Raw genomic sequence first — 22562 nt, 5'->3', positions numbered from 1 at the left:
TTCCTGGTCTTCTGTGCACTTTCAGGATTTCCTGCTTTTAAGTTTAGATGTTGGGGTGGGGACTTGAACCCATTGAAATTGAAAGTTAATGGCCTCAAATGGGATTAATGGCATTACAGCAGTAATAACCTCAGCAACCTGCCTTCCCTAGAGGGTAAATCATGAGGTGACCAAAATGTTTGTGAGTTTCAGGCAGTCTGCCACATATAATGTGCAAATGGTGCCCCATGATGTTTATTGGACCCTGAATGGTATTTTAGGATGGAGACTGAGCACTGCATCCAGACCAGTTCCACTGGTGCCGGAGCTGAAGAGATCTCAGGACGGGATTTTAAAAAATGACTTCATGTGGGCTCAGGGGTCCTTCCCTGGAGCTCTCTGAATCTTGCCTCCCACTGCCTTCCCCCTCCACAAAACTGACCTAAAGTCTCAGCCAACATTAACCATTGAAAATTGCTATGTCAACAATTTTCTGATTTTGAACTGTTATGGTGTCATTGTAGTCCTTGGTCACTAGGTGGCTCCATGGAATTTTTTGTTTAAACTGTGTCACCTAAATCCCTTCCCTACTGCCATTTTTCATAGAATTTAACAGTGCAGAAGGAGGCCATTTGGCCCATCGAGTCTGCACCGGCTCTTGGAAAGAGCACTCTACCCAAGCCCACACCTCCACCCTATCCCCATAACCCAGTAACCCCACCCAACACTAAGGGCAATTTTGGACACTAAGGGAAATTTATCATGGCCAATCCACCTAACCTGCACATCTTTGGACTGTGGGAGGAAACCGGAGCACCCGGAGGAAACCCACGCAGACACGGGGAGAACGTGCAGACTCCGCACAGACAGTGACCCAAGCCGGGAATCGAACCTGGGACCCTGGAGCTGTGAAGCAATTGTGCTAACCACTATGCTACCGTGCTGCCCACTTTATTAGTGAAAAAAAAATATCTTACAGAATATCTCTCATAAACACACTTACTTTGAGCCCAATTTCTCCTCGGCTACCAGAAGACCCCTGATGAGACAACGGAATATGGTTTAAAATAAAAGCTCGGGGAGGCACAGCAGAATTTTATGAAAAAATCATTAAAATAGAGTAATTACTGGTAGTCCTCGTTCTCCTATCAAACCGGGTCTTCCATCTTCACCCTATGGAGTCAACAATAATATAAGTGAATAAGACTTAAAATTGGTTAAACGCCAAGGGAAAAAAGGAAATAAAGAAGGATTTGCATTGATATGGCTTCTTTCACTAGCTCTGGATGACCCCGAGCATGGAACAGCCAATAAGGGAGCGTTGAAATGAAGCCACTGTTTTAATGTGGGCCTCTTGGCAACCAATTTGCGCACATGGAGCTCCCACACAGCAAAGTGATAATGACTGGATAATCTGTTTTTCTCACGGCGATTGACTATTGGCCCAAGACATCGGGGATAAGTTCCCTGCTCATATTCGAATTAGTGACCATAGGATCTTTGACGTTCGCCTGAGGGGGCAGACGGGCCCACAGTTCAGCATTTCATCTGAAAGACAGCACCTCCAACAGTGCAGCACCACACTCCCTCGGCACTGCACCGGGGCGCCAGCCAAGATTGTGTGCTCAGCCTTCTGGAGTGAGACTTCAACCCAGAATCTTCTGACTCAAGAGTGCTAGACACCAAGCTACTGTTGACATGAATCGTAAACTAGCCTCAGGCCTTTGAGTTAAAGTTAATCAGAGCCGCCATCATCTGCCACCCTGAACGTCCGTCAGGGTTCACATATTGCTGTGACGGTTTTGCTATCCTTAACGCATCACAGTAAATATCAAAATACATTTCCAGCACTTTGGACAATGTTGGAGGACTTGATTGGAAAGGTCGAGTGGAATAAAAGGATAGCGGGAAGAGGGCAAGTGATTGATCGCTTTGTCCTGCAGCGACTTCCCAGTTATATCTCAAGAGCAATTGGGGATGGGGACTAAATCATGACTTTGTCAGCGATGCCAACATCACAGGGTTCAAACTTAAAATCATAACCACAATTTTAAAATGCACCTCTTAAAAAAAAAGGGTCTGAATATTGCTGAAAAGAGAGATATCTTGCTGAAACTTTTCATCTTGCACTCATCAGGACAAATGGAAGAATGCCAAATTTCAAAGGATCATAACAATTTACACGGCAGGGGAAACGGGTATTGATTAGTTGCCAGTATATGATTGGCTTAAGCGTTGTCATGGAGAAGGCAATGAGGGACTATAGGCTCCCCAAGCCACTGGGTAGTTCAAAAAAGGGATAGGCTTGGACAGATTCCTTTTGTTTGCAGAGAATGAATCCCTGTGTATGAATGGATGTCGCTTCTAGCAGGAGTAAAAGGTTGTCATACCCTGGGTCCTGGATCTCCTCTTTCTCCTCTCGTTCCAGGCATTCCTGCCCCAGTTTCACCCTGAAAAGAAATTAAAACAAAAAGCACAGGAATAATAGGTTAATCGGAAATTTAAAAGAATGGTGGGAGATGAAGGGGAACTGAATTCTGGTTCTTACCTTTATACCTTGTAGCCCAGCTGGTCCTGGCAAACCCTGAATAAAACATTTGCATTTTGTGTTAATCAGAGCTCAGTTTTAATTCCATCATAAATCCCTTCCTTTTATTTACTTCAAATTTTTGTTTGTTTCAAATATCATGAATCTAAACAACTCTTATCCCTTATACTGCCGGGGACACAGTGAGGTCCTTCTATCCTCTGACTGCGAGCTGCATGAGCAAGTTGGCATTCCGAAGATCGCGCTTACTGGTATCTTTTCAAAGAATGCCCAGCACACGCAGATGGGAAATTTCCCTGAACTAAGAGTAATGTAAGCTTAACATTTGACATTCTACATGCGTTCTAACGCCTTCAATTCATATTGCATCTCTGACGACCCAGGATATTCCAAACTTCTTCACCAAAGCCCATGAAGTATTTCCTTTGTGGCGGATGAATTGCGCACAGCAAGATCCCACAAGCATAACCAGACCACCCGTTTCATTGATGCTGTTGGTTGAAGGATGATTACACTGAGATGAACACTTCCTCCATGAGTGGCATGTGCTCTCTTGTATCCACCCAAGAGGACAGATGGGACCTTTCTCACCAGGAAGATTTGCAACTCCGAAAGTGCAGGCCTCACTGAACAGAACCAGCTATTTCTGATAGGTAAAAGGATCATTGATTTAGCCATTTTGATGTAAATACTAAAGCCCATGTCAAAATTCATTTTTAAAATGAATTCCATCATAAGACTGCAAACACAACCTCAGATTACAAAAGTGTATAGCTTGCAATAATAAAAGCATGGATTTGAAACATCTGCAGTCTAACTAGAAGCAAGTGAAACAATTCAATGAAGGTCAAAATGTGCACCATGAGTTAACATGAATCTCCCATTGTTCAAAATGTGAATAGTATAGCAGTCAGCAGAAACCAGATCTGATAAAAAGTGTAAGTCACATTCCAACACACAGCAAACACCCAAAGATGCAACATATTCACATCTATGCTGCACATTGATGATTGACAACTAACCATCCAATCAAATGCATTTGAGACTCATCCAAGCCAATCAGCACATTACAGGGGTAGGAATTAATGGAGTCAGACTGATAACATTTTCCTTAAAGATAGAGGTCTGGGCAGCCATTTTCACTCTGGGATCACTCTGTAACTTTTATCTAACTACTCGCTATCCTTATTTCGTATTTTCATATTTCCACTCTAACTCTTAGATGAGGGGCTGTTTAGCACAGGTCTAAATCGCTGGCTTTGAAAGCAGACCAAGGCAGGCCAGCAGCACGGTTCGATTCCCGTAACAGCCTCCCCGAACAGGCGCCGGAATGTGGCAACTAGGGGCTTTTCACAGTAACTTCATTTGAAGCCTACTTATGACAATAAGCAATTTTCATTTAATTTCAAAAGATTTCATTTCGCACCCGAGACGTGTCGCTTAAATTTCTACTAAGTTAAAGTGCATACGAGACTACACTTAACCGCACGGTAGATTACAACACTCCCTCAGTCTCCGGCACAGGAGCCGTAGCCTAGATTTTGCATTCAATCTTCTGGTGTGGGATTCGAACCCACAACCTTTGGGTTCGGGGACGAAAGTGCTACTAACTCCCCACAGCTAATATAAACACATGACACTCATAGTTATCGTTCACTAACCTGCAATCCTGGAAGCCCAGGGGGGCCGGGTGGACCATTGGCTCCATCTCTCCCTGGAAATCCAGGCGAGCCCTTAAGTAACAATAAATCATTTAAAGAATAGATTTGTAATTGAGCATTGTCAATACAAAAAAAAATATTTTTTCTAAATGTTGAATAAAATTGTTCACAACCACTTGCGTTAACCAGAGGAAAGGTTCAAACAAGGCTCTCACTCCTGGATACTATTCAAGTGAATCTTTCTGGAGTGCAGGGGAGTGTGAGTGTGGGATAGTAACAAGTTGAGCCTCATTTGCAATATCCTTGTGGTTTAACAGTCTGCCGACCACACTGTCTGGATTTACTCCTGGAGAATGGCTACTTAGACAAGAAACCAGAGAGTCTATTGTGGCCATTTCACTACCAGCTTCGTACCAGAGCTTGCTATTCCCGTCTCATCTGTGCAGCCCTCTCACGAAAGGGGCAAGGTTTTGGGGTTTGAGTTGGAAACCTATTGCCAGGGTCAAGTGGAGGTCACAACCCCGCACTGTGTGGGGAACAGTCACCCTCAGTGATTTTCCCTGAATTGGCCAGTTAATGACGAGAGAGTAGGCTCATATGAATTATGAACAGGAGGAGGCCACTCGGCCCCTCCAAACTGCTCCGACATTCAATAAGATTGTGGACCTCTCCACAAAGCGCTCTGTGGCCACATCGATGCCCGAGCAAGTTGGGAGGGCCTCCAGACCTGCCCGTGACACTGAACCCTGTTCTGCTGCTGGGCGATTGCCTCCAGGTAACTGTCCTAGTCTCCAATGCATCCAGGAGCCTGGTGAATTCCCGGCTTGGAAAAATCCCAGCCAGTCTCTGAGCATAGTGCTTAATGGCTTTGCCTTCACTGAGTACACACTATTTGCTGGTGAGTAACCCTCCTGATCCCTATCTGACCTCTGGGAAAAAGGCACGGGATGAATTTCGCCGGCAAGTCTGGCCTGTGGTGCGAATTTACACACCCACCTGCCTCCATGCTCGCCTGAGGTGTCTGCGCCCTTCTTACAACTAACCAGCGATTCGAAAGCAAACGGAGTGTAACCGAGAGACACCAAGTGATGTGAGAGTGCTGCCTTGTGTCACGCAGAAACAATGGGACATTTAATAGAATGATCTCGACAAATACATGGATAGGATGGGCATAGAGGGATACAGCACCAGGAAATGCTGGGGGTTTTGGCCAAGGGTGGCATCATGACCGGTACAGGCTTGGAGGGCCGAAGGGCCTGTTCCTGTGCTGTATTGTTCTTTGTTCCTTCCAGATAGCCAGCGTCAGGCACAAGATGCTGTCTCATGGGAGAATGTCCTGGAGTTGAAAAGGCTTCATAGTGAAAATGTATTTCATGGTCAGTCTTTCAAGCAGATGTTACTCACATTTGTCTCAAACTGGTAAATGGCGGCTTTGGAAACCAGTGGACACAGATTTAAGAGAATTAGCAAAAGAATCAGAGGGGGAATGAGGGGAATTTATCTTTTTGTTCAGTGAATTGTCAATGTGTTGATCCGGAACATATTTCCTAAAATGACGATGGAAGCAGATTGAATGATAATTATCTGAAGGCAATTGGATTTACTGTAACCTTAAGTAGAAACATTTGCAAGGCTCCGAGGAGAGAGCAGGGGAGTGGGAGTAATTAAATAGCTTGTCAAGGAGCTGACAGAGATAGATGAGCAGAATGCTTTCCTTCTTTGCCGTACTGCGGACAGAAGTGGCCGCAGATCTCACAGGTTTGACATTTGCTGCAACAACTGCAAATCTCCGCTGCAAATCTACACCGTCAACTCACGTGATGTGGTTAGATAACAGAGTTTATTTCACTCACCAGGCATTTGCGAAGCCTGGCACATCTTGCTAAAACGACAAAAACAAAACCCCAAACTTTGACCGTTCTCTGTGTGTGGGCATCGCTGGCAAGTCCAGCATCTGTTGCCCATCCCTCATTTCCCTTGAACAGAGTGCCTCACCATGCCATTTCAGATGGCATTTCAGAGTCAACCACATTATTGCAGGGCTGGAATCACGTACAGGCCAAACGAAGGTGGCAGATTTCGCTCCTTAATGGGGACCAGGTGGGTTTTTAATGACAATTCAGGTTGGGTTTTTTTAACGACAATTGACGATAGCTACCATGGTCACCATTGCAGAGAATTGAAATTAAATTCCACCTGCTGTCGTGGTGCGATTTGAACCCATAGCAGTAACAGCCTCCCCGAACAGGCGCCGGAATGTGGCGAACTAGGGGCTTTTCACAGTAACTTCATTTGAAGCCTACTTGCGACAATAAGCGATTTTCATTCATTTCATTCATTCATTCATTTCATTTTCATAGGCCTTTGGATTACTGGTCCAGTGACATTACCGCTATTGGCACCCTCTCCGCTTTTGGTTAAAGCCAAGTTGTAAATGGTATTGAGAGTCGGCCGCCACATTACCCTCTCTGCTGCTGGTCCCTGTGGTCCTGGTAGTCCAACTTCACCTCTTAGGCCCGGCTGTCCAGAGGCACCTATGGGTCCTCGCAGTCCTGGAGGGCCAGCTGGTCCTGGGAAACCAAGGTCACCCTGAAAATAGTAAACAATCAAATATCTTGTTACCTCACTTTGATGTAAAAAGGTCTAACAATGTAATGTTAACAGTCTGTGGCCAAGATTATTCACTCTCCCTGACTGTTTAATTGAGCTAAGCTCTGGTGTGGGCTGTATTACCAAGCTGTGGAGTGGAGTGGGAGGGGGTGGAGAAGTGAGGAAGAGGGGTAGGTGTCAACTGTCTGTTGAGGTGGGCTGGTGTCATCAGTCTTGGAGTGGGGGGTGGGGGGGGGGGTGGTGGTGAGTGACACTATTCTTATGGCAGGGGGTCTTGCTTCAGTGGGAAAAAGTGGTGGCCTGAGAATTGCCTGTTTCAACAAAAATCTAACAGGCTTTCGAGATTGCATTCCACTATTCCGTTGTTGGGACCAGTTGCACAGTCACACTTGGAAAATGAAATATTTGCTTTAATGATCCCTTCACTGATCTCTGATCACCCCATGGCAGGGTCTAGTGAGCAGACCCAGTAACCAGTGCTCTGGGCTGGCTTGGAGACACAGCAATAGCCCCCATTTTTCTTAGTTGCACAAATGCACTAGGAACAGCAACAGGCCGCACGGGTGATGATAACTTCGCTCCCCCACCAGGGAGGGAGGGAAATGGCAAGTTGCATTCTGCTTCTGTCTATGCATCCCATCTCCTGCCCCACATCTCTCTGATCCAAAGGAAAAGGCCTTGGCCTGAAGGTGAGGGGAAGCAGAAATCCTTAGGTTGGATCATTAGGGGGGGAAAACCTACCAAGCATTCAGGGGCTGGTTTAGCACAGGGCTAAATAGCTGGCTTTTAAAGCAGACCAAGGCAGGCCAGCAGCACGGTTCAATTCCCGTACCAGCCTCCCTGAACAGGCGCCGGAATGTGGCGACTAGGGGCTTTTCACAGTAACTTCATTTGAAGCCTACTTGTGACAATAAGCGATTTTCATTTCATTGGAGCTGTCCAGGATAAATGGTGCTGAAAATTACTCGACCGTCTTTCTGACAGTGTTTCGGTGTTGGTGGAGCACGGGGATTGTCAAGACCTTCATAAGGGAAGCTTTGGCTCTGGTAAATGGCATTGTAGAATACATTCCCCATTAAGCAGGGATGTGATGACGTTTTATCTTTAAAACAGTGGACATTTGTAGTGCCTTCGAACTCCCCAAAGTGCTTTAAAACCAATGAAACACTTTTGAAGCATCGTCATTGTTGAAAATGCAGGAAATATATCCACCAATATGTAAACAGCAAGTTCTCACTCACAGTAACGAGATGATGTTCAGATATTCTGCTTTTTTTTAAAGTAATGTAGATTGAGGGATAAATATTGACCAGGCACCAGTCGGTACTCTCCTGCTCTTGTTGCAGATAGGGCCACAGAATATTTTGAATCCATCTGAGTGGGTAGATGGGGCCTTGGTGTAATGTCTGATTAAAAGTCAGCACCTCCAACAGTGCAGCACTCTCTGAGCAGTCCACAGGGAACATCAGCCCTGATTTAGTGCACAAGCCTCTGGAACGGGCGAATGTCAGTTACTACCTTGATTTCATTGTTGGAGAGGGAAGGAACTGAAACTGAATCCCACTGGGGAGGAAAAGGGCTGGATGGGATAGGCTACCCATTTGACATTTCGATCGATTTGGCTTCAGCCAAAATTAAAATTGGACAGAATGCAAAATGAGTAACCTATCCAATTGCATCCATTCCTTGCCAAGCGATCCAGATTGTAATTGTATGCTGCAGTGTTCTTCACTCATAAGTAATGTTGCCATAATCCCAGACGACCATAGGCTGCTTTCCCCGTTGAGGGGGAGAGCTGACTGGTGGTGATTTAACCTGAGGATCACCACACCTCAGGCGAGAGGCAAGGTTGAGAAGACGGGGCGCTCATAAATAACCTCGGCCGGATTGAACCTGTGCCACTGGCTTCGCTCTGCATCATAAACCAACTGTCCAGCCCACAGAGCTAAGCCAGCCCCCCGGCCTATAGAGGCTAATAACTGATCTTCGGAGGTTCGAGACAGGCTTAGTTTCAGAAGCTACGATGGAACTACAACAATCTCCCACTCCCATTTGAACTGATTCGATCCCCAACCTTTACAACAGTGGAATCCATTCCTTTCCTCAGTCTTTTCTTCATCCTACAATTCACAGACTTTCAGAAAAAAAGGACAAACTTGGGATCACGCAATCGGGTGTTTAATTTGTGGGCAGCGCGGTAGCATAGTGGTTGGCACAGTTTCTTCACAGCTCCAGGATCCCAGGTTGGATTCCCGGCTTGGGTCACTGTCTGTGCGGAGTCTGCACATTCTCCCCGCGTCTGCATGGGTTTCCTCCGGGTGCTCCGGTTTCCTCCCACAGTCCAAAGATGTGCAGGTTAGGTGGATTGGCCATGCTAAATTGCCCTTAGTGTCCAAAGAGGTTGGGTGAGGTTACTGGGATAGGGTGTGGGCTTAAGTGGAGTGCTCTTTCCAAGGGCCAGTGCAGACTCGATGGGCCGAATGGCCTCCTTCAGCACTGTAAATTCTATGATTCTATGATTATCTTTTCCCTTTTCCAAACTTGCTGGTTTCCTGTTTGGCTCTTCATCTAACTTCCTTGCTTTAAAATAAGATTCTCGACACATCGTCAATAAAACCATTGCCAGAGAAAAACATTTCCCACAAACAACCTTGCCCAATTTGAGCTAATTGTTTGCACTTCTTAATGGGAGCTTGGCAGACGTTCAGCAACTTGTAACACACCAAATATTAACAGTCTCACTGTATCTGTGTGGGGTTTGAATGTGCATAGACAAAATACTCTGAATCAGATTCCGCCGCTACAGCTTTTAATTTGAAAATCCGACTTTATCACAAGTTGCCGGGTTTGGCTGATGGTTTGAGGAGGAGAACATGAGAAACTGCAAAAGGGTATCAGAGAAAATCCAGAAACAATTATTCAATACAACAATCACCTTAAGTCCTGAAGGTCCAGGTTGGCCTGTTGGGCCTTGCAATCCAACACCTGCGTGACCCTATGTTGAAGAAAATTGGAAGATAAATTCAGAGATGTTAGTACCGAGCAGTTTTATGAGTCGGTGATTCACTACATTTTCAGCCGTCTAACTAACTGAAAGAGAAAGTTCAATTGTGGTGCATGGTTCGTCCAATGGTTCGTTTGGTGCTGAACGTGTATGCAGAGTCTCAGCTTCACGCTCATGGCCTTATCAGCCCCATTCAGAGCCTGACTTCAGAATTCCTAAACTGGAAAAGGAGGTGGGAACATCCCTGCTTCCTGATTATTTGCTACCCAGCAATCAAGAGGATGTTGGCTTCCATATCACACATGGACACACACCAGTTGATCTTGGGGGTGAGATTCGAATTGCGTTTTGAATTCCAGATTGGATTGGTCTAAACCGAAGTCATTGGCCTCTTTGGGGGTAGCAGTTTATGAAGGAGATGGGAGGGGCGGTTCCGTGACAGCTTTTGCACCGATTTTGGAGGGGATTATTTTGGGTTGTTTACTTTTGTTCTATATGTATAAAAATTATGTATAAAATTGAAATTGTTGAATAAAAGTATTTTTTTTAGAAAGGTCACAGTCAGATCAGCTGTGATTTTGTTGAATGGCAGAGCAGGCTCGAGGGGCCGAATGGCCGACTCCTGCTCCTATTTCTTGTGTTCTTATTATCTGATGTTAAGGGTCGATGTGAATGTAGATCGAATCATGGTTCGATAGGACCAGGTGCGGGTCCAGTTGGTCAATTCCTGTTTTTCCCAACATGACCTCTTGTCAAGTACAGACAGGATATGCGGCTGTCCAGCAATAGCCTGCATTCGTAAACTCAAACGCTTGCAGTGTCGTGGTCACTCGCAAAACGTTCAATTGAGAGACGATTGTCATTTTTAAATCATGACAACTACATCAACCAGCCTTTCTACTTTAAACCTTACTTCATCAGAGAAAGAAAGACTTGCCATAATCACAGAATAATAGTGCATAGCAGGCCCTATGGCCCATCGAGTCTGCACCGATGCCTGAAGAACACCTGAGATACCATTTGCCAGCCCATAACTTTGAATGTTATGATGTGCCAAGTGCTAATCCGGGTACTTTTTAAAGGATGTGAGGCAACCCGCCTCTACCACCCTCCCAGGCCGTGCGTTCCAGACCGCACTACCCTCTGGGTAAAAATGTTTTTCCTCAAATCCCCCCTCAAACTCCTAACCCTGACCTTGAATGATCCATAACTGACCCTTAACTAAGGGCAACAGCTGCTCCTATTCACCCATGCATGCCCCTCATAATCTTGTGCACCTCGATCAGGTCGCCCCTCAGCCTTCTCTGCTCCAGCAAAACCAACCCAAGCCTATCCAACCTCTCTTCATAACTTAAATGTGCCATCTCAGGCAACATCCTGGTGAATCCCCTCTGCACGCCCGCCAGTGCAATCACAGCCTTCCTATAATGTGGTGACCAGAATTGCACACAGTATTCCAGCTGTGCCCTCACCAAAGTTCTATATAACTCCAACATGACCTCCCTGTTTTTGTAATCTATGCCTCGATTGATAAAGGCAAGTGACCCACATGCCTTTTTCACCACCCTATTGACCTGCCCTTCTGCCTTCAGAGATCTATGGACAAACACATCCCTTTGTTCCTACTTTGTCATCTACATTGTACCTTCCACGATCTCAAGTTGTTACAAGGTGCTTTACAGCCAATTAAGTACTTTTGAAGGGAGGCCGCTGGGACAAGGTAGAAAATATAGCAGTCAATTTGTGCAGAGAAAGATCTCACACACAGGATTCTAAAAATATGTTTATTGGGATGTGGGCATTGTTGGCAAGGCCAGCATTTGTTGCCATCCCCAATTGCCCTTGAGCTGAGCGGCACGAGGCCATTTCAGAGTCAACCACATTGCTGTGGGTCTGGAGTTATACGTAGGCCTGACCAAATAAGTCTGGCAGATTTCCAGATGGGTTTTACAACGATAGATGAAGGTTTTGTGGTCAACATTACTGAGACGAGCGTCTTATCCCAGCAATCAAATTCCATTAGCTACCATAGTGGTATGGGAACCCATGTCCCCAGGGCATTAATATGGGCTTCTGCATGAACATTTCAGCGACATTACCACTACAGTATCCTCTCCGCTAGTATTACAATTTGCAGTTAACTTGTTACTAGTTAACCTGATTGAGGGATCAGAATTGGCCATGTGGCCAGGAGAGAAATCTTTTGCTCTATTCTGACAAGTGATACAATTGTAAAAATACAACAGTCACTCACCTTATCTCCTTTGACTCCAGACAACCCTTTAAGACCCTACATTGAAGAATAATAATGAAAGATATTAAAAGGTATGAAGCTTTAACGATGATTCCGCCTGCCGCATGCAGCAGGATTCCTTGTACATTGTGCAGACAACTAGAAATTCATGGCCTCTTTCTGGCCTAAAAAATAGCAAAGGCAGTTTGAAATGTCGGCCTTTGTCTGCTCAATTAAGTGCTCTCGATAAAACCATATGGTGCTTAAAGGTAAGTAGAATAAGAACAGCAGGAGTGTTCCCTTCCAATTGGGGAACGCTTTAGCAGTTAAGGGCATTCAGTCGCCGATCTTCGGGTTAACATTCTCCAAGGTGACCTTCAAGACCCACGGCAACACAGAATCGCTGAGCAGAAACTGGTAGCCAAGTTCTGCACGCATGAGGATGGCCTCAACGGGATCTCACGTTCATGTCACATTGCATGCAACCTCCACCATACTGCAGAATCCCACTAACTGTGCTGGCTTGAGACAATTCACACCTCGATTACCTGTGATTATCACTCACTCCACTCACACTGTTTGTTCCTGGAAAGACTCACATTCCAACTATTCTTCACATTCCAATCTTTAATTATCTTGCAATTGTGTCTCTCCTATATACGCTGTGATTGTGAACCTGCCTCCACTTCACCTGACGAAGGAGCAGCGCTCCGAAAGCTTGTGATTTCAACTAAACCTGTAGGACTTTAACCTGGTGTTTTGGAGACTTCTTACTGTGCCCACCCCAGTCCAGCGTTGGCATCTCCAAATACCTGACTGCTTTGGCAAGATTGTTGCAAACAACAATAAGGTAAAAGACCAGGTAATCTGTTTAATGATGGCGGTTGAGAGATTAATGTTGGCCGGGACAGCAGGGAGAACATTTCTTTGATTAACACTGTGAGATTGCTTAAAACCAGCTGAAAGGGCAAATGAGGCCCACCATCTGAGGGACAGTAATTCCAACATCACAGAACTCCCTCAGTATAAGCGCTCTTGGGGATCATGTGATCGAGTCTCCCGAGCAAATCGTGAGCCCACAATCTTCAAACTCAGCTGCCACCCGAGTTAAAGCTGTTAACAGAACCCTACAGCCTGAGTCAGCGCTATTTTGCTGAGCGTTGTTTGATGCCATGCCATACCGCAAACAAGCTCAACTGCCTACTAGCTCCACGATGTAAGGGCTTTGGAAATAATTGGTCCCCTTTCTTATTAATGAAATGGCTGTTTCCTGCTCTTCAAACTGGCAACTTATCTATCCTGTGTCTGATGTCAACTCCAATGGAGGCCTGAAAGACAATAAATATACTGATCACTTACATCTTGTCCAGGCTCTCCAGGTTCACCCAGTTCACCCTGGAATGAGACAAAACAAGTTTGTCAAAATTACCGCTGAAAGAGTACAAAATAAATGAGACTGGCCATTGAATTGAACAGAGAGAGTGGAATGTGATGAGGAGGGTCACAGCAACGCATTGCAAGTTTCCCTCAGGAATCCCTCGGTGTTTCACCAGAAAGGAATTAGACACCGAGCAGGATGTGGGGGGGGGGGGCTGAAGTTACGGTGGGGTAGTGTATGAAGAGAGGGAATGGGTTAGAAAGGACTCCGGGCCGGGAGAGGGGGGGGGGGGGGGGGGGGGGGCAGTGGGGTAATGTGGAACAGACGTCACCCAGTTTCTGTCCCTCGCACAATCAGTTGATGTAAAACTGAAATCAGCAGGCCAATCAGCCCATTATTTGTTGGGGTTACTGCACCCTGATGGAAATGTCACTGAACTATCCCTTAAGTCAATTTTTCTATTTGCGAACTGCAAGGTTGACAGGCATTGAGTGGTGGGGCGCACGGGAAAGGTGAAATCTTTCTTTTAATATAAATTTAGAGTACCCAATTATTTTTTTCCAATTAAGGGGCAATTTAGCGTGGCCAATCCACCTACCCTGCACATCTTTGGGTTGTGGGGGCGAAACCCACGCAGACACGGGGAGGATGTGCAAACTCCACACGGACAGTGACCCAGAGCCGGGATCGAACCTGGGACCTCGGCGCCGTGAGGCAGCAGTGCTAACCACTGTACCACCCTGCTGCCCCAAAAGGTGAAATCTTAAACCTTCAAAGGAAGTTAGGTCTGACGGATAAAACAGTGAGGGGCCCATTGATGGTGTCGAACTAACCATCTGCTTATGGCACACAACGCTCAATTATCTTTCCTATTGACGTCAACGGAGAGGGAAATAAAAGGTCAGTCATGGGATCAGCAGTCAATTCAATGTTGTGCATGTTACACTATTTATCAAACATAGCCCCCCTAGCTGTGAACTGGAGCACAAAGTGCTCTTGACTTTTTGTTCATTAAGCTAAGTGGCCAGAAATGATTGCGTAAAATGGCACTCTGGGTTTTTGGATGTGCAAAGTGCTTATGTCTCCATCCCCAATCTGTGCCAGTGCATCACACATTCAAGTCTTGGACTTCATACCTTGTCTCCTTTCACACCTGCTGCACCTTTGTCTCCTTTCATACCCTGAGGAGAAAGTAGATAAAAATCGTCATTCCCCTGAACCTCACCATCACTTTCCTGCTACATTCACAGCAGAATCGAGAGCAGAGTGCGGCCTCCTCACATCGCGTACAAGCTAAGAAACTGTGGTGTGAATACAAGCTGGCTCCTGACTAAAGCGCATCAAATTCTCCCCCCCGCCCATCCATTTAACTCAGAAGTCAAGTCCTGGCTCTGATTTCCTTCTTTTGAATGTTTTAGCTACGGTGTAAAATAAATGCTGCTGAAAAGAGAGGCACACGGCCAAATTCTTTTGTCTGGCACACACCAGGACAAACGCAGAAATATCAAATTGTGACTGGCTGAAATTTGCTATTCTTCCATTTGTCCTGATGAGTGCAAGATGAAAAGCTTCCGCAGCATGTTTCTATTTACCAATGATATTCAAGTTCACTGCTACCAAGCGATTGCAAAATAAATACTTGAAGAAGAAAAATAACTGCAGGAATCTGAGGGAAGAGTGGAATTAACTTGATTGAAACTCTCTGAAAGAGTTATCATCAACGTGGGTGGGTAACCTCTTTGCTATACTATTCTGTGAATCGATGAAAGCTAGACAAAAAGTCTTCAGTTCGTTCTTCTTTTCCCCCATTCATTCATGGGATTTGGGTGTCGCCGACTGGGACTGAGTGGCTTGTTAGGCCGTTAAAGCGTCAACCACGTTGCAGTGGGTCTGGAGTCACGTGTAGTCCAGACCGGATATGGACAGCAGATTTCCCTCCCTAAAGGACATTAGTGAACCAGACGGGTTTCTTACTGACGTTTTCATTCAAGATTTTTATTGAAGTCAAATTTCACCATCTGCCAAGGCGGAATTCGAACCCGAGACCCCAGAGCATTACCTTGGATATCTAAACTACCAGCCCAGTGACAATACCACTACACTACTGCCTCCTCAACATCATCATGAATCATGAACACTATTACAACATAGAACATAGAACAATACAGCGCAGTACAGGCCCTTCGGCCCACGATGTTGCACCAAAACAAAAGCCATCTAACCTACACTATAGAACATAGAACAATACAGCGCAAAAATTAAAAAAATTTAAAAATTAAAAAATTTTTTTTTTTTTTTTTAAGAGTACCCAATTATTTTTTTCCAATTAAGGGGCAATTTAGCATGGCCAATCCACCTACCCTGCACATCTTTGGGTGGTGGGGGCGAAACCCATGCAAATACGGGGAGAATGCGCAAACTTCACACAGACAGTGACCCAGAGCCGGGATTGAACCTCGGACCTCGGCACCATGAGGCAGCAGTGCTAACCACTGCGCCACCGTGCTGCCCTATCATGAACACTTAAACATGAATAATCTCCCAAAAAAACCTGAAGAAACTTTACAATGTAAACACTTGCTGTAATTGGTTGGGTTGGCTTCACAATTCTTAGTTGTGAAAATGTTTCTTTGTAGCACTGAGAGATATATCCCATCTGCAGATAGAAGCATGCAGCACAGATGGTTCGACAACCCACTAAACTACCAGGAAACACCACAGTTATTCTTCTCCCTATCCCCTGGATCTGTCTCTTCATTAATCCTAATCCTGGTCTAAAAGTTGGCAGCTCACTCCAAAAACTTGCATGCAGGTTTCCATAAGGCAATTTCTCCAGAAATCGAGTCTAGATATAAAGCAATTGTTGTATTATATTACTACTCCTGGTAGCATGTTATATTATATTACTACTCCTGGTAGCATGTTATATTACTTGCTGTAATATATGTTACACATTTTCTTCTTACCAAGATGCTCTTAAACTTGATGTTGATTAATACTCGTAGTCATCCAATGAAAACAAATAATTTATCGAGTAACTTAAACAAATAAACTGTGAGTTCTTTTATCTTCAATACATTTACTAGCTATTAAATAAACAAGCTTGAATAAGGATAAATTATGATTGTCTACACTTGCACTCGGAGCTAACTCTGCTTCTAGTCGCTAGTCACAATACACACGAAGAGGCGGGAACTCGGATTGAGTCTGTCTTTATACCCTTTTCTAGTGCTGCCATCGAGTGACCACTTAGCTATTTTGACTCTACATTAACCCCTTGTGTATATACAGATATGCAGATGACTACAGCAATCTCAAACAACCGAACAGTTCCGCACCACACCGGTGACCTAGCCGGCACTGTTCCCTCACGGTGTCTCCCGGTGAGCTGAATTGTCAGCAGTTTCTAAGTACAGAGCAGAGCTGTCCTCAATAAAGGTACAGCGCCAAACTTACGTCATCTCCCTTCAGGCCTCTCTGTCCCGTGACTCCAGGCACCATCAATCCGGACGTTCCCTGAAAATAAAACGTGCAGCACAAAATGAGGCAACGCTACATCCTACTGAATACAATCCTGGACCGAAATTAGAGTCAGAACCACGCAGAGTTTGAGTTCATTTTACAGTTTTCGGGATTTTTATGGGTTGAACAGGAATCACTCTTTATTCTCTCTCCCTGCCAAGGAAGCAAAGAGTTGTGCTCTTATATTGTTGCCAGGATATTGGTCTTCACATGATTACATCAATACCAATCAATTCCATCTGGTTTGTGTTTTTCAAGACACAATCTGCCAAACAAAGGCAAATTTTTAAAAAACAGCAATAAATACACCAGTGGTTGGATCTGGTAGGATATAAAAGGTTGGCGAGATCAGAGCCCTCTTTGCATATCTTAACCACTCAATGCCACTGACTGTTTTTTCTCTTTTGTTTTGGCTGTGTGGGTAACTCATGCTGCCCCTGCCTCACAGACTGCCTCCCCGTCGATAATAATAATAACCTTGATTATTGTCACAAGTAGGCTTACATTAACACTGCAATGAAGTTACTGTGAAAATCCCCTCGTCGCCACACTCCGGCGCCTGTTCGGCTACATTGAGGGAGAATTCAGAATGTCCAATTCACCTAACAGCACGTCTTTCGGGACTTGTGGGAGGAAACCGGAGCGCCCGGAGGAAACCCACGCAGACACGGGGAGAACGTGTAAACTCTACACAGACAGTGACCCAAGCCGGGAATCGAACCTGGGATCCTGGCACTGCGAAGAAACAGTGCTACCCACTGTGCTACCGTGCATGCGGGGAAAATATTGTGTGCACTTTTCAACATAGGTGAGGCTGGGACTGATATTCAAAAAAAATACATTTAACTTGAATAAGAGTCTCCTGAAAGATAGGTATTGTTTATTTATTGGAAAAACTATGTTTCCCAATTAAGTGACTATATAATGAGAAGAATCACAGGTCAATACTAAATTTTAAAGAAGACATTTTATTTATTATTTCCTGCGATGTGGGCTTCGTTGGCAAGGCCAGCGTTTGTTGCCCATCTCTAATTGCCCTTGAGCTGTGCGGTTTGCTCGATCATTTCAGAGGGCATTTAAGAATCAACCGTGGTGCTGTGGGTCTGGAGTCACATGTAGGCCAGACCAGGTAAAGGTGGCAGATTTCCTTCCCCATCGGGCATCCTTAAACCAGGTGGGTTTTTAACGACAATAAGTGAGTGAAAGTTTCACGATCGCCATTACTGAGGTTATCTTATATCTCAGCTTTTAAAAATATATTAATTCATTTCAATTGCACCAGCTGTCATGGTGGACGTAGAACTTTCACCTCCACAGCAGTAGCCTTGGCCTCTGGATAACAAGCCTGGTGGCATTACCATTACACTGACTGTTCTAGTTTATAGTGGGATTGAAGTCTAGAAGAGAGAATGAGGGTTAAAATCAAGGCATTTTGTTCACTGTCCGCAGCTGGATCTCTGTGTGGGCCGAGAATCGAATTCCCCGTTGCAAAATAATAATAAAAGTAATCTTTATTATTGGCACAAATAGGCTTACATTAATGAAGTTACTGTGAAAAGCCCCATTCGCCACACTCCGGCGCCTGTCCGGGTACATGGAGGGAGAATTCAGGATGTCCAATTGACCTACAGCATGTCTTTTGGGACTTGTGGGAGGAAACCGGAGCACCCGGAGGAAACCCACGCAGACACGGGGAGAACGTGCAGACTGCACACAGACAAGAGCCGGTGCAGACTCGATGGGCCGAACGGCCTCCTTCTGCACTGTAAATTCTCTGAAATCTATGACAGCGACCCAAGCCAGGAATCGAGTGGTGAAAGAAAGCTGGACAAGTACATGTGGAGCAGGATCACTGACATGGATCATTAGGGCTGAATAGCTTGCATCTACGCTATAATTTCTGTGCAATTATTTGTTAATAACATTTTTCTCTGCTGTTTATTGGAACTTCTGTATTCTTACCTTTTCTCCTTTCGCTCCAGGCATTCCGATAATTGACTAGAAGAGAAAGCACACGTTGAAACCGGAACTTCCAGGAAGTTTGCTCAGAGCAATTTGGTTTCAATTATAACCCAGGCCTATTTTTGACCCGGAACCTGCTCAGACCAAAATATAGACAGCTCCACCTCCAACTGTTCCAACCATTCTCCTCTGGATAAACTCTCTATTCGTAAGATGGCAAAATACATTTGAATGAAGAAGGCTCCTTCAGCCTATTTGGCTTCATCCTTTTGGAGTCCCAACCCAGCCTTCTCCTCGTTATAATTCATCGCCGTGTCTTAAATGAACCTCGTTCCTTGGCCTCAGTCACACTTTCAGGCTGCTCGTTATGGCTGTTCTGTAGGTCAATGATGAAGGCCACTGGGTCTTTCATATTGCAACTGAATTTTAGTGGGGGTGGGGGGGCAATGGTAGGCAGGGCAGGGGCATATTGCTTGCCACCACATTACAAGATTCTTCTTTTAAAATAAGGTGGCCCCATAGTAATATTATGTGGCCGACGGCCTTGGCAAGAACAGAATGGGACTACCACCACTGAATGGAAGGAAGATCCCGCCCTTGAGAGCTGTCAGGCAATCTGATTGGTCGGTAGCTCTTGCAGACTCACCAGCGCCAGAACTCAGTAGTGGACACATCCAGGGCTGCAGGTAGCCCCTGGGAAGAAGACTGATGGAGATTGGACCCAAGTAAGCTGTGGGCTGTTTGGGCTGGGATTCATCGGGCATCTGAGGAAGGGTGAAGGGAGAGGGGGCATCGGTTTTGGAGGCCAGGCGGGGAGGTACAAAGGATCTTCGGTACGATCATTGGGGTAGATGGGGGGGGGGGGGCAGGGCAGGATGCCTCAATGCACTCTGAGCACCTCCAAAATGATGCACCCCACTTCCTTCCCACCCTTTTGCCAACTTTGGTGAAAAGGCAATCTTCCAACTCGCAACCACTTCCCAGTGCCCGATGTATTATGGCAGTGGAGGTGGATGGAGCTGCTTAAGTGGCCATTAAAGGTTCTCAATAGGCCGAAGGGTGGATAGGAGCCTCACCGACTCCCTGTACTGTGGAGAAGGGTTGGGGTGGGTGGGAAGATGGTGGACTGCCCATTCGACATGTTTTATCTGCTACCCCCAACACCCGCTGAAAACCAGCAGGAGGTCCTTAAAATCCAGCCCCATGCAATTGAATGACTCCAGATGACAGATCGCACCGAAGGAATATTGGGCGGGATTTACCGACCACCCCGCTGCGTGTTTTCCGGCGGCGGAAGCGGCCCACTAGCGGGATCTACCAGCCCCGCCATTGTCACCAGGTTCTCCCATGGACCGCACCCCTCGTCGCCAGGAAACCCGTGCGCCGGCATGGGACCTGAATGTCCCGCTGGCGGGAGAAGCTGGTAAATCCTACCCATTGTTTTCCGTGTGGTGTTACGGGTTTGGGAGTACATTCTTACTGGTTCTGCATCACGTGATGTGTAGCGACATCAGCAGAGTGTTTGTGCAGGCTTTGAGCAGGTCACCATCTTGATTGTGTGAACAACACCCTTATTAAAATTCTCAAGAATCCCAGCTGTGGGCACCTCCATTCGTTGTCTCTTTGTGGCAACAAAGAAATAGAACAGGAGGGAAAACTGGCAACGAGAACTGAGGCAGAAAAATTGCTGGAAAGAAGATCTTCGTCGACAAATTGTGCGCCAGCATCGGGAGCTTAAGGAAGATCCTCAGGACCGGACTCGGGTGAAGCACTGCCACCGATAGGAACGCTTAACAAAGGTTTACAACAGCAACTGTGAGTAAGAAATCCGACAGTCGGGGACGACCTGCTTACGTTGAAGTGAGTGGCGTCTGGTCTGCAGGGTCCACAGACATGGCAAAGCTACACGAGCTGCCGGGAATGGGGAGTTCAAAGGCTGCCAAGTCTGCACGGGCCTCGACTCAACAGGGAAGTCTAAATACTCAGGCACAAAATGGGCCGGTTGCCGGTTGCCTAGTTATTTGTTCAAGGGATTGTTTGTGCCAGACTTTCCAACGCAGTCGGGATGGGGGAAGTGTAGTCCCTGGGAGCTGGGATGCAAAAATGACAGGAAAACCGGGCCCAATGGATGCGTGGGATGATTAGGAAACATGTAATTCATATCAAGAAAGATTCCAATTGTTTTCAATAATCAGACACCAAAGGACCTGAAGGTCGCAACATTTCTGAGCTCAGTTGACTACAAAGCGTTCATGTTGCCTCAGAATCGTGCTCACCCGGCAAAACCAGGAGACAAATCCGTCAGTGAATTAATGAAAATCTTACAGGGACATTTACTCCCAAACCTTTATTGGTTGCAGAATGGTTCCAATTCCATTGCCATAGTCAGGAAGGAGGTGAAACCATTTTATAGTTCATAGCGAGTTCAAGGAGATTAGCTGGGCATTCTGAATTTGGTACAACACTTGATGATACTCTTCGAGACAGGCTGGATTTCCAGCCTGATTGTTTTGTCGGTGAGTCGGATAATTTCCAGGAGGCCGCTGCATTCGACTTCTATCTCGCTAATGAGAGTGAAATTGATGCAAACGAGGTTAATGATATGCCGGCCATTTTTGGACAGGGAAACGGAACTCGTGATCGGGAGCAGGCTGAGGGAATTGCTAACTCGTTCACGCCAGCGTGAATCTCAGATCCGGGCCGGACACGATGTGGTTGTTGACTTTTCGTATTATTTTCACTTTTCGTATTATTTTCTTTTACGCCCCTCTTCCCTCTCTGTGCTTGTTTGTCTTGTGTGTGTAGAGGGTGGGTTCAAGAAGGGGGGTTAGGAATTAGATAATTGTTTTGTTTCCCTCGCTTAAGGGGCAATTTAACAAGGCCAATCCACCTACCCTGCACATCTTTGGGTTGTGGGGGTGAAACACACGCAGACACGGGGAGAATGTGCAAACTCCACACAGACAAGCGACCCGGGGCTGGGATTAAACTCAGATCCTTGGCGCCGTGAGGCAGCAGTGCTAACCATTGAGCCACCGTGCCGCCGGGAATTAGATAATAGTTAAGCAGTTGCATTTGTTGCCTATTTAATTGTAGTCATTGTTATTAATAAAAAACAAACGGTGTTTAAATTTACAAACCTGGTGAGTGTATTCAATAAGCAGCCAAAGACTTTGGGTGTTTTCCAGGAATTAATAGTTAATTTCACTTGTGTTAAGACTCCGGATCAAGTGGGGCTGAAATTGACTGCACCCTAGCCCAGATTGTCGTAACGTATGAACAACTATCCAGCTTGGGGTGAATGGTATCAGAGATGGGGGAGATGTGTGGGGCAAGGGACGTACTGATGTACTAGCAATATTATCTGCCTCACAGCCTGTCTCCCCATTCCTCAGGACTACGTTACCATAACATTCTAATTGACCGCATGGCGCAAGATCAAATGGAGCAGCTCTTGGAGGAAGGATTGTTGAGTTTTGAACATGTCAACGCAGCACCCTCCTTAGAGAAAGTACTTTCTGCCTCACGAAAATCTGGCACATAAGAAAACATTGCAAACCATTGTCATGCAGGAGGGATGCCTCACATAAATCGGGGTCTGGGTCAGGGAAGTGGATCTTCCAATGAACCGAGCTCAGGTTTCTGTGAAGCTTCACGCACTGGTG

At 45.8% G+C, this 22562-nt stretch overlaps 1 protein-coding gene across 3 annotated transcripts in view; it reads right to left on the bottom strand.

Annotated features, from left to right (window-relative positions):
- Positions 1-22562, bottom strand: part of col7a1 (collagen, type VII, alpha 1) — a 404499-nt gene that overhangs the window by 42519 nt on the left and 339418 nt on the right. For all 3 annotated transcript variants that reach the window (XM_072473023.1, XM_072473021.1, XM_072473022.1), the window contains exons 93-104: positions 18898-18933; positions 16870-16929; positions 14550-14594; positions 13395-13430; positions 12057-12092; positions 9734-9793; positions 6652-6777; positions 4189-4260; positions 2528-2563; positions 2370-2429; positions 1108-1152; positions 983-1018 (exon numbers count right to left, since the gene is read on the bottom strand). In XM_072473023.1, the coding sequence (XP_072329124.1) occupies positions 983-1018; positions 1108-1152; positions 2370-2429; positions 2528-2563; positions 4189-4260; positions 6652-6777; positions 9734-9793; positions 12057-12092; positions 13395-13430; positions 14550-14594; positions 16870-16929; positions 18898-18933 (648 nt within the window). The remainder of the gene's footprint in view (positions 1-982; positions 1019-1107; positions 1153-2369; positions 2430-2527; positions 2564-4188; positions 4261-6651; positions 6778-9733; positions 9794-12056; positions 12093-13394; positions 13431-14549; positions 14595-16869; positions 16930-18897; positions 18934-22562) is intronic.

The sequence above is a fragment of the Scyliorhinus torazame genome, chromosome 13 (genome assembly GCF_047496885.1).
Source record: "Scyliorhinus torazame isolate Kashiwa2021f chromosome 13, sScyTor2.1, whole genome shotgun sequence".
Classification (NCBI taxonomy): domain Eukaryota; kingdom Metazoa; phylum Chordata; class Chondrichthyes; order Carcharhiniformes; family Scyliorhinidae; genus Scyliorhinus; species Scyliorhinus torazame.
The sequence above is the reverse complement of the archived record's forward strand: the minus strand, read 5'-3'. Positions and strand labels throughout refer to the sequence as shown.